General features: G+C 35.0%; 1 protein-coding gene across 1 annotated transcript in view; it reads right to left on the reverse strand.

Moving 5' to 3' along the window:
* Nucleotides 1-4590, reverse strand: part of LOC123557243 (uncharacterized) — a 33645-nt gene extending 29055 nt beyond the window's left edge. The window contains exons 1-5 of the mRNA XM_053525524.1: nt 4080-4590; nt 3581-3681; nt 2952-3064; nt 2228-2356; nt 956-1103 (exon numbers count right to left, since the gene is read on the reverse strand). Coding sequence (XP_053381499.1) covers nt 956-1103; nt 2228-2356; nt 2952-3064; nt 3581-3681; nt 4080-4567 — 979 coding nt within the window. The 5' untranslated portion in view covers nt 4568-4590. The remainder of the gene's footprint in view (nt 1-955; nt 1104-2227; nt 2357-2951; nt 3065-3580; nt 3682-4079) is intronic.
* Between the last annotated feature and the right edge of the window lie 11862 nt (nt 4591-16452).

The following is a 16452-nucleotide window of genomic DNA, read 5'->3' on the forward strand; positions in this document are numbered from 1 at the left end:
GAAAACCAGCATACTGGTAGTGTTATACATGTTAAAATTAGAAGTTGGACTTACAGTCTGTTTTCACTAAAAAATTCAAAACAGAAAAAGACAAAAAATCTTAGGGCCATAATGAACACCTTTTTGCAAAATGTAATGCCCTTGAGTGGCATTAATAAGGACATATAATGTTAATTTATTTTAGGTCAGCTGTGGAACAAGTTCTACAACTTGTAACAATAATTTAAATTTCTGGTGGGATCCATGGACAAGAAGGTATGAGCTATCTGCAAAATTCTAGCAGGAGGAATTCGGAAAACCAATGCTTGGTTTGGACTTTTGCTCATACTTGCATCTTTTGCCAAATATAAGCCAGCATCTGTCCCCATGTATAAATAGTTGTTTGTTTGAATTTATATAATGCCAGTATTCTTGGACTCTGTAGCAGTATTAACCTGTTCCATACAAGAAACTGACAACTTCACTACATGGATCAAAGGTGGATGCTGAATGACTTCAGACACACTGTCTACTCTCAAATCATCTTAGATAACATACACCGGGTCAAGACACTGAGACTGGACCTGGACTCATGACCTCTAGATCAATAGTCCTGAGTTAACTGGACATTCTAAATGGCTACATCAAAATAATTTTTTGCAATGCAAAACAAGGAGCTGCGTTCAATAAACGCTTGATGTCCCCGGTGGCATCCTTGTCGATACAAAGCAACCTAAGTCCAAAACAAGGTCAAGTTCAAGGTCAACGTCAAACTGAGGTTAGGTGATGTCTGAAGATGAGGAATGGTCACAGTTACATCTGCATTAGTATCAAGTCATTCTAGTTAGGGCCACTAATGCTAGATGAAATGGTCCCATTTGGTTAACCTCGTACGGAGGGACGAACGAACGGAGGAAGAAAGGATGAACAGGACAATCACTATATGCCTCCCGCTGGGGGCATAAAAAAAACTCACCATCAACTGAGCAGAGAGATATTTTTCTTTTCACTTTGTTTGTACTTAAGTTTTCTGGCAAGACAAAGATGTTCTTGTCTAAAACTCGCAATGTGTAACCATAGTCAATGGCAAAAACATCCACATGGCCTCCATCAAATGACAATATCTAAAATTCACAGCAAATAATACCAAATGAAAGAACTTAACACTAGAACTACAATAAGATCATTAATTTTGAAATACAACAGCATTCAAAACATAAACATAATATGACAGAAAACTGGCAATAATTTTGTATGTATGAGAAATATTCTTCAAATGTTTTCTCTTAAAAACAATCAAATGCTCAGTAACTTCCCCCATCTTGACCTCAAGACAAAAGTTTGAGATGAAATAGTGAAAAACACGTACAGTGCAACCTCTGTAGAACAACACCCTTTGGGAGATACAAATATTCACTGTTATGTAGAGGTTGTTGTTCTGGAGAGGTAAATTTGACAGTATTTTTCAGCTTAGGGAAATTTTGATGATGTTGGGTTTTGCTTAAGAGAGGGCTGCTATGGAGAGGTTGTACGGTATATAATTGGCACCCTAGTTAATATCCAAGAAGGTTTTCAACACACAAGACTTAGTGCTTAGCACTTACTAAGGTTTCTTTGTAAATACCTTACACAGTTTACCTAGTGAACAAAGTACCTCTGATCCTATTTGAACATTATATACAAGGTGAGGTATTCACAGGGCATAATATCCTATACAGGGGAGGTAATCAGTGTAAAACAATCTACTTTCTTGGAAGAAGTTGGATAGTTTCTTTACATTTATATAAAGCCTGAACTTACAATAGTGCAACCTGCAAGCATAAAATAAGGCCACTCCACAAATTTCCAAAAAATTATGTACAAAATTGAGCCCCGCCATGAGAAAACCAACATAGTGGCTTTGTGACCAGCATGAATCCAGACCAGCCTGCACATCCGCACAGTCTGGTCAGAATCCATGCTGTTTGCTAACGGTTTCTCTAATTGCAATAGGGTTAGAAGGCAAACAGGTGGATCCTGACCAGACTGCGCGAATGCGCATGCTGGTCTGGATCCATGCTGGTCGCAATTGCACTATGTTGGTTTTCTCATGGGGCGGCTCATATATTTTATGGTTTTGGATTTACAACAATCCCCAGAGAATTCTGGTGATAAAAATGAATATTTCACCCCTAAACAAAATATTGACCATTACAATTTACAATGCTTGATTGAAATGAGGTACGCTAAACACAATTTACATATCTACCTGAGCTCTGAGGTAACAATGGTTCCCCATGATTTCTCCATAAACCACAACAGTATCTCCGATGAGAGCACTAGATCTTCTGACATGATCTTCATACTCAGTTAATTGCCGCTGGATGTCAAACACACTCTGAAAACACATACAAATCTCTATCTGAGCCGTGTCATGAGAAAACCAACATAGTGGCTTTGCGACCTGCATGGATCCAGACCAGTCTGCGCATCTGCACAGTCTGGTCAGGGTCCATGCTGTTTGCTAAGGCTGTGTGAATGTGCATGCCGGTCTGGATCCATGCTGGTTGCAAAGCCACTATGTTTGTTTTCCCATGGCACGGCTCATTTAGACACTTTTCCCCTAAAAATCCTGGTATAAAGAATGTTGACTACTTTTTTTCAGTTCCAAAGCAGTAAATTTGATAGAGACATACAATCAAATATGTGTGCAAATGTATCTGCTTCTTTTCCTATCCACTGGTCTAAAGCCAAATCACATGATTTACATACATAATCCATGTGCTCACCAAAAACTGAAAAAGACCCAAAATGGTTGCATGAAGTTGAGTAAATCTATGGAAACCCTTTCAGCTTTCGCCAAGCAGCCATTCTTATAACATTCTATAAAGCTAAAGGATGGGTCTAAACATAAAGCGTGAAAGTTTTTATGATGAAATTTATCAGAAACTTAAATACAAGATCAGCCAATTCAGCATTTTAATGTTACTCACCTTTATTGCGTTTTCTCCCACTTGCGCCCAAAACATACACCCATCAAGCACCTGGGTGACAATGATGTTCTCCCATTCATCTGCCTCATTTACAACTTCTCCTGGGAAACTACCTGCAAAACAAATTAAAATACATATGTAATACATATAAATAGTGTTAGGATTCAACAAATCAACACTTGGGGTGGAAAATCTGTACACACCTAATTTACAAAGAGTGGAAGGAGGAGGAGAGGGGGGGGTTGCTAGATGATCTTCACCCACTCTCCAATTACCATTTTAAACACCCAAATCTCAGTCCTTGCATAACCCCCGATAGTTCACTTATCTTTTAACAATTCCCAATTTAGATGTTTTACAACCCGTTTCTCCAAACTGTAAAGGCCAAGGCCCAAACTTGACCTGCAATGATGCAGTCCACTCTAGTGGAATCTTCCAGACCAGATCTGCAACACTCTGCAAAAGGGCCTTGTGGGACCCAGGCCTGGTAAAATCCATTCAAGCCAAATACAACATTGCAGATTAAGATATTATAATAACCCTACATTATAGGAAGGACTTTGCTTCTTCAAGGTGACTTTCATTACTTATCAAGATTATACTGAAAAAAAAAAAAGTTACACCTTTACCTGGCCAAGTGCCTTGCTTGTTGATAAGGTATTGGCAGACATCTAAATCCTCCTCATATTCTGTGTCAATTAACTTACACACCTTTATCTTGTCTGGAACTCTGTGGGGAAATAACAATCTTATTGAATTACTTTATTGGAAATAAAACCTTTCACAGAATTGCACCCTTTTAACACCTTGCTAAGTTTGTATTACTCAATTTAGGCAGTTTTATTTATTATTCGGTGGGATGTTCGCAGAAAAATTACTAACAGAACAGCGGACAACGCAGACCATGATCAGCCTGCATGGAAACAAATCATCCTTTTCTATCAATCTGAAACTTAATTCTGTATTTTGCAACAGATCCTTCCTTGTAAAAGATCCTGAATGGATTTCTGAATGAAGTTCTGTGAAAAAAAAAAAAAAACTTTAAAAAAATCTGCTTTGCATATTTTTGCAGAATTAACATTTCTTAATCTTATTAGAAAAATGCATAAAAAAATGATATATAAATACCTTTTCAGTTTGTGCTTTGTATGTCTGTGTATATATTCAAGTGGTTCTGTTGCCATAGCAACCACCTTGACTTTTCCCATAAGTTGTTTACCCTCGCAGGCCTCTGAAAGTATTGTCTTTGAATTGTCCAGAAACTGGTAAAACTTGCTACTACTGTTTATATAATCCAGCAACATCCGTATCACATTTTCCGATATTAAGCTCTGGATTGAACAAATCGGCAGTTTCGAGAACTGACTTAGAATCTCCATAGCAACCGAAATACACACAGCATCTGAAGGGTCATTTAGTTCATTCAAGCCAGAATCCAGCATTGTAATTAAAGAAGTTGTGAGTTCTGAATTTAAACATTTCAACTGTAGGCTGGTTCCCTTCTCCTTGAGGAAAAGTTTGTTAAGGACAGACAATGACGCAAGCTTCCCCATATTGTTGATCTCCTTTGTTTCAACAATGTCTATCAAATAGTTAATTATACTAGCACTTTCCATTGTTTTCTGTTTTATCCTTGGAACATATCTGTGTAAATAAATAAATAATATCATTAAATACACATTAAAAATGTTAAAGATATACTTTCAACTAAAAAATAATTGATATTAACCCTTACCCTACTAAACTTCTATAATGAACTTGTCCATCTTTCATTTGGACAGAATCATTAACTGTTAAAAGGGGTGCTTACCAAAAAGATATTAATGAACTAGAGATGCTTTTGAGAAAAGAGCATGTCTCCCACAAATCATCTAAATAGTAAGTCAGTCTTTATATACTGTTTACTTAGAGCAAATGTGCATACAGACAGTTGGCTAACTGGGAAAAGAGGCCTGGTTAACAAATCCGTAGGCATTTTTTAGTACAATATGGTATCATACCTTAAAATGTTTGTTATTCTTTCTTCTATTCAACCAGGGTGGATACCAGGCTCAAAAATCCATTTTTATTTTTTTGTGAGGCCCCAAAAGGGGACAATTTGTTTTTTCTCAATTTTAGGGGAAATAAAAGAAAAATTTCATTTTTAACATTATTTGATGAAATGTGTATCTGTTTTAGATTAAATATATTGTAATATGAATAAATATGTTCATCACACTAATTATTTTAGAATTTGAAGTGATTTGAGGCCCATTACAGGGTTTAAAAAAAAAAAAAATGAAAATTTTGATAGGTAACGCATAATTTAGAAGTATATTGATTTTACTCTATTTGTGAAATCTCTACAATAGTACGGTTGAGTATTTAAGGTTCAGGTGTGTAACAGGCATTCTAATACAAAACATGATAAAAAAAGGCACCACTATGAGGTCATGTTATTGTAAAATAATTGATAAGCAAATTTTAAATTTTTGTTGAAAAAGTTTGTTAAATTGCACTCTTCTTTCATAATGAATGTTGTAAACCATAAAATGTACCAGAATATTTTCTTCACAGCAATTTAATATTTGTTCTTACGATGGATGCTTTGAAAAAAGACGAAATCAAGTTGCAGAAGGTAAAACAAAAAGAAGAGCTGCGTCAAAAAAGTTAAACATAAAAGAAAAGAGGTCAACGTATTAAAAGGCTTGGACTTGTCTATATTCCGACATGCAGAGTGGAGGTGTTGAACCATAATATTATGTTCGATAAGGTACAGAGCCGGTTGTTTTTTATTAATATGAAGTGATTCTTGTGATGCAGTTTTCTCAAGCACATGTTCAATTTTCAATTGTGTACTGTTTACAACAGGCTTTTGGTCAGACAGGACCTTGGCTTTTCAGACCGAATGGCAGGCAAGTCTTGAAACTCATTCACCATGGCTGTTACCTGATCTAAATAATAAGACCTTGGGTAGATTGACTTTACATTCTGATATTTTACATTGTCTACCATCAACCAGTCAAAAAAAAATATATAACGATACTTGTAGCAATGATATTTCTATCTTCTTCCCAGATGGTATTCAACTCTTGAGTACAATTATTTGGACTAGACTGTTACCATACATGTGTTCTGTAAATATGGTCATGCAATTAAGGTGAATGGCATAATTATCCGATGTGCAGAACAATGTCTGTATAATGGACCCTGTATATCCTGTTCTTGCCACATTTAGTCACAATTAATCAGGTCAGAGAGATGGCCTGTTTGCACCAGGCTGGTCATATTGACACATACACATAGGCCTAATGAACCATAACTGTCATAAATATCAAATTGTGTTGACAAACTTGTAAAAATATGCGCTTAGAAACACATTCGCAGTCTTGTTTTGGCATGCACGCTTACTTCTGAGCATACACTTCGTGCTCAGATAAGCTGCTTTGACTAGAATTTTGAGCAGAACTCAGAGAATATGGAACAGATTTAGAACTTTCCGTAAAGCAGGAGTTATTTGCATCAAATTTATGGTAATTTTCAACTTTTATCCATTATTTTGCTGCGATTCACTAGTTCATCGCCATTTTGCACTTTTCCCAGTTGTTTTATGATCATGTGACTGACAGTAGCCATCTGATGCTGGCGAAAGCAGGGAGACAACTGAAATAGTATAATGGGAGATAAATGTTGCCATATCTTAGTCACTGATACAAGGGAATCATAGGTGCTGTTGCATCTCAAATCAGCAGAAGTCAATATGTTTTCTTCCTCCTTTATCTCTCGGATTTTACAAATGGCCGAAATAAAGATTTTCCAACAGTTTTATTTTAGGAAGCGGCTATTCTTACGGTCCCATAGGAATAGACTCGCAGGCTATTCTTACGGCTCTACCGTAAGAATAGTGAAAAGCCCGCAGTTGGTTATTCCTACTGCAGTGTTATAGTACAATACATTGTACTGAAGTCATTCAACTGATATATTTTCAACAAATGAAATGTCAGGTCTGAATTGATGCAAACATGTGAAGCTGAAGTGCGACAAATGTCAAGTATAAAACTAAACATGTTAAGAATGGTAAGAGATGTGTACTGTTGTGAAAAATTTGCATATATATACACGAAACATAGATCAATAATTCTCTAACTGGTTTAGTTGAAAACACATGGTCAATAGTTGCTCATGTTTCAATATTAATAACGTATGTATTACAACTACATCTGTACACTGCAACCAACAATCGTTAAAAATTCTGATTTATTTAGAAGACAAATTTCAGTTAAATAAGTATTTTACACTTACGATTAATTTGTTGTATTAAAATTGTTTGTTTATGTAACAAATGGAAGTAATAAAATGTGTTATACTAGGGGAAATCATTTCCCTTTTTTGTCTTCTCTGGATTTCCTTACCGGAAAAGTAGAGAAGTTGGGTGAAATTACATCAGTCAAATGTGTAACACAAAACTGCCGTAGGAATAAGCACCTTTGGGCTTTTCATAATTCATAAGGGAGAGCCGTAGCAATAGACACATTCCGGCTTTTCACTATTCTTACAGGAGAGCCGTAAGAAAAGCCTGCGAGACTATTCCTACAGGACCGTAAGAATAGCCACTTCCTTTATTTTAAGAATTTTGTAAAATCTATGGTGACCTATGTGTACATAAAAATGTACCTGTTTACAAAGTGATTTGCAGGTTGTTGTTTAGTGACAAATTCATTGAAATATAGTTGCATTGTATATATGTTTTAAATTCAGTATAAAATCATAAAATGTCCTTACCATAACAGGTCAGAGAGATGGCCTTTTTGAACCAGGCTGGTTCATTTGAACCAGGCTGGTTCATTTGAACCAGGATAGTTCAATTGACCTAAGACATGTATACATAGGCCTAATGAACAATAAATCATGCGACGCATGTTTTTCTTGTTTTAGAAGAGGACTAACAATCATTGTGTGGACATTCGCATCATTGTATGGACATTTTATGATTTATTGGACTTTTACTTATGCAATGCAACTAAATTTCAATGCATTTGACACTTACAACAATCTGTGAATTACTTTGCAAACAGGTATGTTATTTTGTACACTTAAGCCACCACAGATTTTACAAAATTCTTAAAATAAAATAATGTAGCTGTTGGAATATCTTTATTTCGGCCAGTTGTAAAATCTGCGGGATAAAGGAGGAAGAAAACACACTGACTTCCACTGATTTGAGATGCAACCGTATATTCGTATCCTCCTGCATCTGTAACTAGAATATGGTAACATTTATCTCCCTTTATACTATTTTCAGTTTCGCCAGCATCAAATGGTTACTTTCAGTCACATGATCATAATACAGCTGGGAAAATTGCAAAATGGCGGCGAACTGATGAAACACAGCAAAATAATGTATAAAAGTTGAAGAATACCATAAATTCGATGCAAATAACTCCTGCTTTACTGACAGTTCTAAATCTGTTCCATATTATCTTCGTTCTGCTGCAAAAATCTAGTCAAGGCAGCTTATATAGCTTGTCTGAGCTATGCATGCTCAGAAGTAAGCGTACACGTCAAAACAAGATTGCGAATTCATGTGTTTCTAAGCACATATTTTTACAAGTTTTTCATCACAATTTGATATTTATGATAATCATTAGGCCCATGTGAACATGTCTTGTTATGGGTCAGTTGGACTAGCCTGGTTCAAATGAACCAGCTGGTGCAAACCACAGGGGTTTGGCTAATGCATAGGTCAAGGCCCAAGGTAGGTCATGAGCTAATTCGCAATAATATTTGATCACTATTTATCCCTCTATCTCTTACATGAAAGCTCCGGGGAAGATGCAATTCTGTATTGTTTTTTGATCACTCGTGTTTTCATTCACATGCATCCATATTGTTGAAATCAAATCGAGACTGACACACCTCCAGCATCGAGTTGTATTATTGGCTGATCCGTATATATGACATCCTCGTTTTGATTTCAACAATAAGGACGCGTATAAATGAAAACTCAGTGATAAAAAAACAAACAAAGCAGAACTGCATCTTCATCAGAGCTTAAGAGGTAAAGAGATAAATAGTTATCAAGCATTGTTTTGCATTAGCTTGTGACCTACCTGTGTTCGTATCTATTGCTGTAAATTTGTTTAGTAGAGTACCATTGTTGCTAGAGTTTGGACACGGTCTCCTACGACTACATTTCGGAACATTGTTGAAAGTTTGGATGCAGTTTTCTCGTGTTTGCTAGCACGCATGTGAGAGAGTTTGGTACCATCATGCGCGGAATTTAATAAACAATAACTGGCATATATAGTTTTAGAAAATATTTATTTAGAAAAAATACAGCAAGCTAAAAACTGAAGGGACATAGAACTTTGTTCTAGGTGAAGTGATTTCCCTTGTGTTTTTCTTATTGGGTAGGGCCTGGACCTAGGCATTAGCCAAACCCCTGTGGTGCAAACAGGCCATCTGTATCTGTATCTTCCATCCTTCCCGCCAACAATGGCGAACCCCAGTTGCAAACCGGGTAATGATTGAGTTATCGACGATAAGAAAGTATCCAACACCACAAACGAGTTTATATACACTTATAAACACTGTCTATTCACTGAAATTTTCTAGGAACCACACATTACATAACAGGTGGTCAGCCAAGAGGGCCATTAGTGCAAGTTACTATACAGTCTATATCTCATGGTATGCAAGTGAAAGATAAGACTTCTAATATGAAACTCCAATCTTGTGACAAACCCGTCACTCCATACCTTCTCTGGCAATACACAAGAATAGTCTAGCAATAACTGGATTTGTTGGTCGTAAGTCTGGAACAGATGAGTATAACTTGTCTCCTCTAGGATGCTGATTATTTCATTCATGCCAGGCAACCTAACACTCTCTAAAGACGGACACAATAACAAAAAGTGTTCAACAGTTTCTGCACCGGATACACAAAGACGACACACTGGTGAAACCTCATTCTGATTGAATTTATGGCGATTAGACTGCAGCATGTAATTACCAGTAAGAAGTCGTAGTCTTGCTGGAATGCGTGTAGCCTCTAGTACGGATGAACAGCCAACACGTAACACTGGATGGAACTTGCCAGGAGTATACACTGGGTTCATAAACTTTAAAGATGAGTTTGTAACGGTTCGTGACTCAATATTTTTCTTCCACCACTGAACGACCTTGACATTAACAGTACTTTTCCATTGATTCTTAGTCATTGGTGAATTCAAATAAGTTTCGACCTCAGACAGTTCGTACTTGCTAAGAATTGGTTTAATTATACATGCCCATGAATTTGACTTGTTAGATTTCACCATGATCTGCCTTTCAAAGATTTCCCGTAATTTCTGTACTGTCAGATTTCTGACTGCATATATTATTGAACAAATTCAACACTTTCAGATGATATAAAGCTTCCATTGGCAATAAACCAGATAAAATATAAACACTTGGGTCAGCGGTATTCATGGGAAGAGATAGAATCTGTTTTAACGACTTTTTGTGGAAACGTTCCAATACTTCAATCTGTTTTTGGCTAGGAGTAAAAAGTTCAATGCCATAAGTTAACACGGGTAGAACATATACCCTATACAAAGTAATTGACGTTTCATGATCCAGCCCATTGTGTCCATGCAGACCCGCACCCATAAGGCTATACATGGCGCGTCTTGCTTTAACAATAATACCCATCGTATTATTTTCTCTCTGACCTGCATGCATAATGCGAATAACACAAAAAAATGCCGACTGTTAAGTCCCTTTCTAAAATAACAAAAAAACATGCCTCGCATGATTTATGGTTCATTACACCTATGTATACATGTCTTCTTATGGGTCACTTCAAACGAACCAGCCTCCCAGTGGGCACAACAACGTTGAAACAACGTTGAAATATAGTTGGATTTGAAAGGTGAAATGACGTTGAAATTTCAATGTTGAAACAACATCAGGATTTCAACCATATTTCAACGTTGAAATATGGTTGAAATCCTGACGGTTGGTGGTTGAAATATGGTTGAAATCCCGACGGTTTTTCAAATTTGAAATATGACGTATCTTAAAAGACATTTTTGTGATGCATTATAATGATGTCTTTATGACAAGAAAAAATAAGGCATTAATGTGAATTCCAACCATAATCCAACGAACATAAAATAACTGGTATTTTATGTATTGTTTTTTTATTTTTCTAGCACTTGTAATCAGCATGTATATTTTCTGATCTCTATTTCATATATCTGTGATCGTCTTTTAACTAAATAACATAGTAAGTCCATTAATAGCTTAGTTCTCAAAATCTTCATCACAGCAAAACAACTGGACCTGGTATCACCTGAAATGTATTAAAGGATTTGAGTGTTTTACAATTATCATTTAAAATTTTCATGTAAATTAAATAAAAATGCAAAAACAGTGATGATGAATAAAGTGCTAATAAAACAATTAATGGATGCATTTAAAATATTATCAACATTTTCTGATTAAGCTATATACCCTCCAAGTTTTTAAGTATAAGTCGATTTTAAAGAAAAATGCAGATTAAAAAAAACTATTGACATTATAGTACATACACGTCAGTCTTTTAAATATAAAATTATTGATGAATATAATTACTAAGTTATAATAATGTTTTATTAAAGTATTGTACTCACTTCCTCTGCACCATCCTTCTGTACATGATGTATAAACAGCTAGCTTAAACCTCTATCAGACTAACTGAATTAATGTGTAAACTAATACCAGGATACAGGCGTGACTAATAGATAACATGTGTAGAGAGAGATGGACCTTTGGTTACCATGGTTACAAACGTGTTATAAATTTTCCCAACAAATCCCAGTATAATCATCCCGAATATTTTAAAATGTATGAATATTATTATTAAAAGTAATTAAACCATTTCGAAAAGAGCTAGATAACACCCAAATTACAATAACAATGAGGAACATGTTTCGGGAAGTGCAAAAATATCATCTACAAGTTTTAGTCCATTTTCATGAATTTTGAAACGCTAATAAATAGAGCAAAGGAGGCAATTATCGACCCCTTAAGACCATAATCTACCGTACATATTCTTACTTTCACTTTCGGAGACAAAGTGACACATATATTTGAAACAAACTATCATTGGTCGGTTTCAACCAATGAAAACACTTGTTACATTACAGAATAAGGTATGGTCTAATATTCTGTCTCGTGACATGTGTCTGCCATTATCGACCCACTTCTGCTATTATCGACCCCCTAGTTTGTTTTTTTTTTTAACTTTGAAAACACTGAAAATCAAGCATAATATTATTATTAACTTAATATTAAGTTAATTTTTATTTGTCCTTTATTGTCATAATTGCAATTTGAAATTATGCAACTGAGCAACTGAGCATATAAACAACATAACTTTACTACGATTTCATGGAAAATATTATTTCATGTGTGTTTTTTTTTTATTTATAAATTTGGTCTTTCATACTATCACAGTTTCATATTTGGTCTTTTGACTGACAAATTGTAAATATTAGATAATAGTTATTTGTAATATAACATTAGCCACACACAAGAGATATATAGTTCAAACATTCAAACAAAGTTGATTATCCATTATTATCTACAGCCTTAACAACATATTTTAGCATTCAATTTTTATACATTTAAAATTAACTTTTTGTAAGTCTTCTGGAGTCAACAAGTGAAGTTCTGGTTGCTTAGTACATTTAATGTGCCACCATCCAGCGCATTCACAGCCTTTTCACTCATTTGGCTTCCCATTAGACTGACCACACCCCTGACATTGGTCTAAGCTGTCTGCACTGTCCATCATCATTCTGTCCATTAGAGGAATCGTCAAAATCGTCATAACTGTCATTATCATCATAAATGATAGAAACATCAGACTATGACGAACTTTCAGAGACTGCGCATTTTTTCTTTTTATTTTAGGAGCTTTTTAATCCTTGTGATCAACTAAAAATGTGCATTCATAACTTTATCATGAGTCATCACAGAACATTAGGGTTTCTAACTGACCAATCAGAGAGCTGCATTTTAGAGTACCTGCCAGTTTCCACTTGGGTATAACAAAGTATATTTACAATGAACATAATAGTGACTTTAGAAATAAATATCACACTATTTTAGAAATAAAATCAAGATTTTTGACTGCACATGCTTCAGATGATGCTACAAACAACAAAACTTTGAAGTTTCATTGAAATGTTATATTGATTTAATACCTTTATTTTAGTTAAAAGTTTGAGATTTTACACAGACAGTCTATGATTTAAGTCCGAGTAAAATGTAACCAATACCCAAGTGAAATAAGTATCATTCCACAATGTTTTGGACATGTTAAAGTTATGAATTAAGTGCTTTTCTCAAAGCAACGAGAAATTATATAAATTTAATTAGTTGGGGTCGATAATAGCAGAAGGTCATATTTTCAATCTGCTATTATCGACCCCCACATAATCTTTCCAGAAGTTGCAAGAGACTACAAAAATGGCTGATAGAAATGGGTTCTATATGTGTATAGTAGGATTAAACACAAAATTAAACTGATTTCGATCCATAAAAACGGTAAATTTGATTTAACAGAAAGATACCTACCTTAACGGACGATGTAGTGGTTGGCACTGAAATTTATCTCATGCAGTCACACTGTATGTAAACATTCAAAATGGTGCATGAAGAAAATTTGTGACGTAAAAATGACAGTGAATGACATGATCACGATTTCTAGTAATAAATGTGATTAAGTATCAATTAAGGGTGGGGGGTCGATAATAGAAGAGGGTCGATATTAGACTCCTTTGCTCTACATTGTATTTTGAAAATACAATAAAAAAAATTTACCTGTTCTATAATGAATTAAGGAAATTATCAAACTTTTGAACCAACATATCTATCTAATTTCATATTTTTTCTCCAACAGTTTAGATACATGTTCATTTTTTCGTGGAAAAATTAAGGTAGATTTCTTATACTACATAGGTATTTGTAGATGCTATTTGAATTATGTTTTGTTTCCAACAAAACGAATTGGCAAGACAATGCATATATATATATAGTTTATATCTCTGACATTGGTCAGATATCAACGATTTTTCAACGTTGAAACAACGTCGTAATTTCGACCATATTTCGACGTTGAAAGATCAACCTTATTTCAACGTTGATTTTTGACAACATCTCTTCGTTGAGAGTTCGACGTTGAATCAACGTTGTTTTATGACCTGACCATATTTCAACCATATTTCAACGTTGAAATGACGTTGTGTGCCCGCTGGGCTGGTACAAAAAGGCCATCTGACCTTAGTGCACGCAAGTCGCATTACCACGTGTCTCACAGAATGATCACACACCATTTAGTCTGTTGGATGTAGACCCGCAATTATTCTTGGTTAAAAATATTCAAATAAAACAATTGACAACAATTACTTACAGAGCGGACACTCAAATGGTTTGGTGGAAAAAAAAGAACTCTTCGGCAAATGGCGGGCATAAAACAAAGGGAAACAACTTCAGTAAAGCCGCCCAGTGATAGTCGGAAATCGACGGTTGGGTGAAAGATGTAGAAGAAAATTTTAGAGAACGGATTGAACACCACTAAATCTATGATAACGGTAACAGTATTTCAACATTTTATGTAGCCTAAGAGCTATAAAAATAATATATATACTTCTTTGATGTAGCGTATCAAATTTTCAGAGACTTTATTCAAATAATGAACTGTATCTCTATTACACTGTATATCGAAGAGAAATAATAATTTTCTTGCGGAAAGAAAAATCCCACTAGATTAGAAACATGCAAATGTGTTCCCTGCTTTTTAAAAGTGAGATAGACATGATGTGATTACTTGTAAAGTTAAACACCAATTTCTTTAACCGTTGGATGTGTCAGATATAAAATACTTGAACATGTTATCTCTGGTATGTAATGTCTTTTTAAAGCAAGACCACTCTGTATTATATAGTATACAAGATGATTATGAAAGAATAGGAACGAAATGCTTGTAATCTGGTTCCCTGTAATATTATGGTTCCCATTGAATTGTCTTGTAGTAGACCCCTAATTCAAGTTCGGAGTGGAATGATTTTCTTCTCCTCCGCAAACAAATAAACTTTTGAAAATGTTTGATCCGTATTGGAACAATAATACAAACATAAAGAATTAGATGCAGTACCAATGTACTTGCTCGAGAGGTCTTAGACCTCTATGGAGTGTAGGCCCAATGTGTGACTCTTGGCTACTCCCATGTAGGCCTACTCATCTTTGCAGAGTATTCTTACTCCTTAGGAAAGTTGCATTGTCCCAACAGCCTCGACACAGCTGTTTAAGTGTGTACCACTGGGAGTAAGGTATAATAAATGAAATTATTTGTACGAAGAATTACCGCCCGGGTGTATTAATAGTGTTAAAACACGGTTTTGGTATAAATTATTTCGATTCTAACATGCCGTTAATCTAAAACAGTAGATAAAATATAGAAGCGCTCTTTCTTGGTCGCAACAAAAACATTGATCACGTCACCGCACGTTCACACATATTAGAGTTAGTTTTCATTGTTCTTTAAAATAGGGTTGCTCTAACACTGAATATAATGAACAAGGCTTAATCCATCTGATTACCAGACTGTTACAAAAGTCCTAATTTCGTTCATTTTCCAATTTAAACTAGACTAATTTAGTTCGAATAAATGTGGCCTATAAATCTACATTCTTGTTCATGGGAAATAACTCTCGGGCTATTCAAATTTTGTATTACTAAGCTCCTTTTTGTTGAAATTTGCTTAGACAGTAAATGCGGAAGACAATTCAATTAAAAGTAAATAGCCCGTGACCAGATTAGGGCAATATATATAAGTTTTACTGTAACTTAAACGAGAACAACACCTTATTTTTTTTGTGAACATTTTCTTCCGGGTATGATAGTTTTATGAGACACGCTAAGGAAGTTAAAATTCAAATTTTAGTTATTATATATCTATTGATTTGTTTTCAATAAGGAAAATAACTTTTTTTTTCACAAAATAATGTCTATTGTTCATTTGACATGACCATCTTTTCGGGAGTTTTATGTCTGATTATTTAAGAAATAATTTATAGCAAAAGAGTGCTCTAACACTATTTATGCACGATGGGTGGTTATACGTCGGGCGTAATAATTTCACGAGGGCGCAGCCCGAGTGCTATAGATTATTTCGATTCTAATATGCCCTAAATCTAAAACAGTAGATCTAGATAAAATACAGAAGCGTTCTTTCTTGGTCGCAACAAAAACTTTGACGTCACCGCACGTTACCGTGACGTCACTCTAGCGTAAGAGTGCTTTAAATAACAGAGACAAGCATATTAGAATGTTTTTTGAGTAATGTTCTCTTTTTGGAACTTAAATATTAATGATCATTATTCTATTTCAAACTTTCTCCAAAACTCAACTCCTTTACAATTTCCATTCCTTAAAATGGAACTTGGCATACAATATCAAAACTCCTACGCAGTGACCTCACTTGCCGCCTCGC

Source organism: Mercenaria mercenaria, chromosome 15 (genome assembly GCF_021730395.1).
Source record: "Mercenaria mercenaria strain notata chromosome 15, MADL_Memer_1, whole genome shotgun sequence".
In the NCBI taxonomy this organism is placed as follows: domain Eukaryota; kingdom Metazoa; phylum Mollusca; class Bivalvia; order Venerida; family Veneridae; genus Mercenaria; species Mercenaria mercenaria.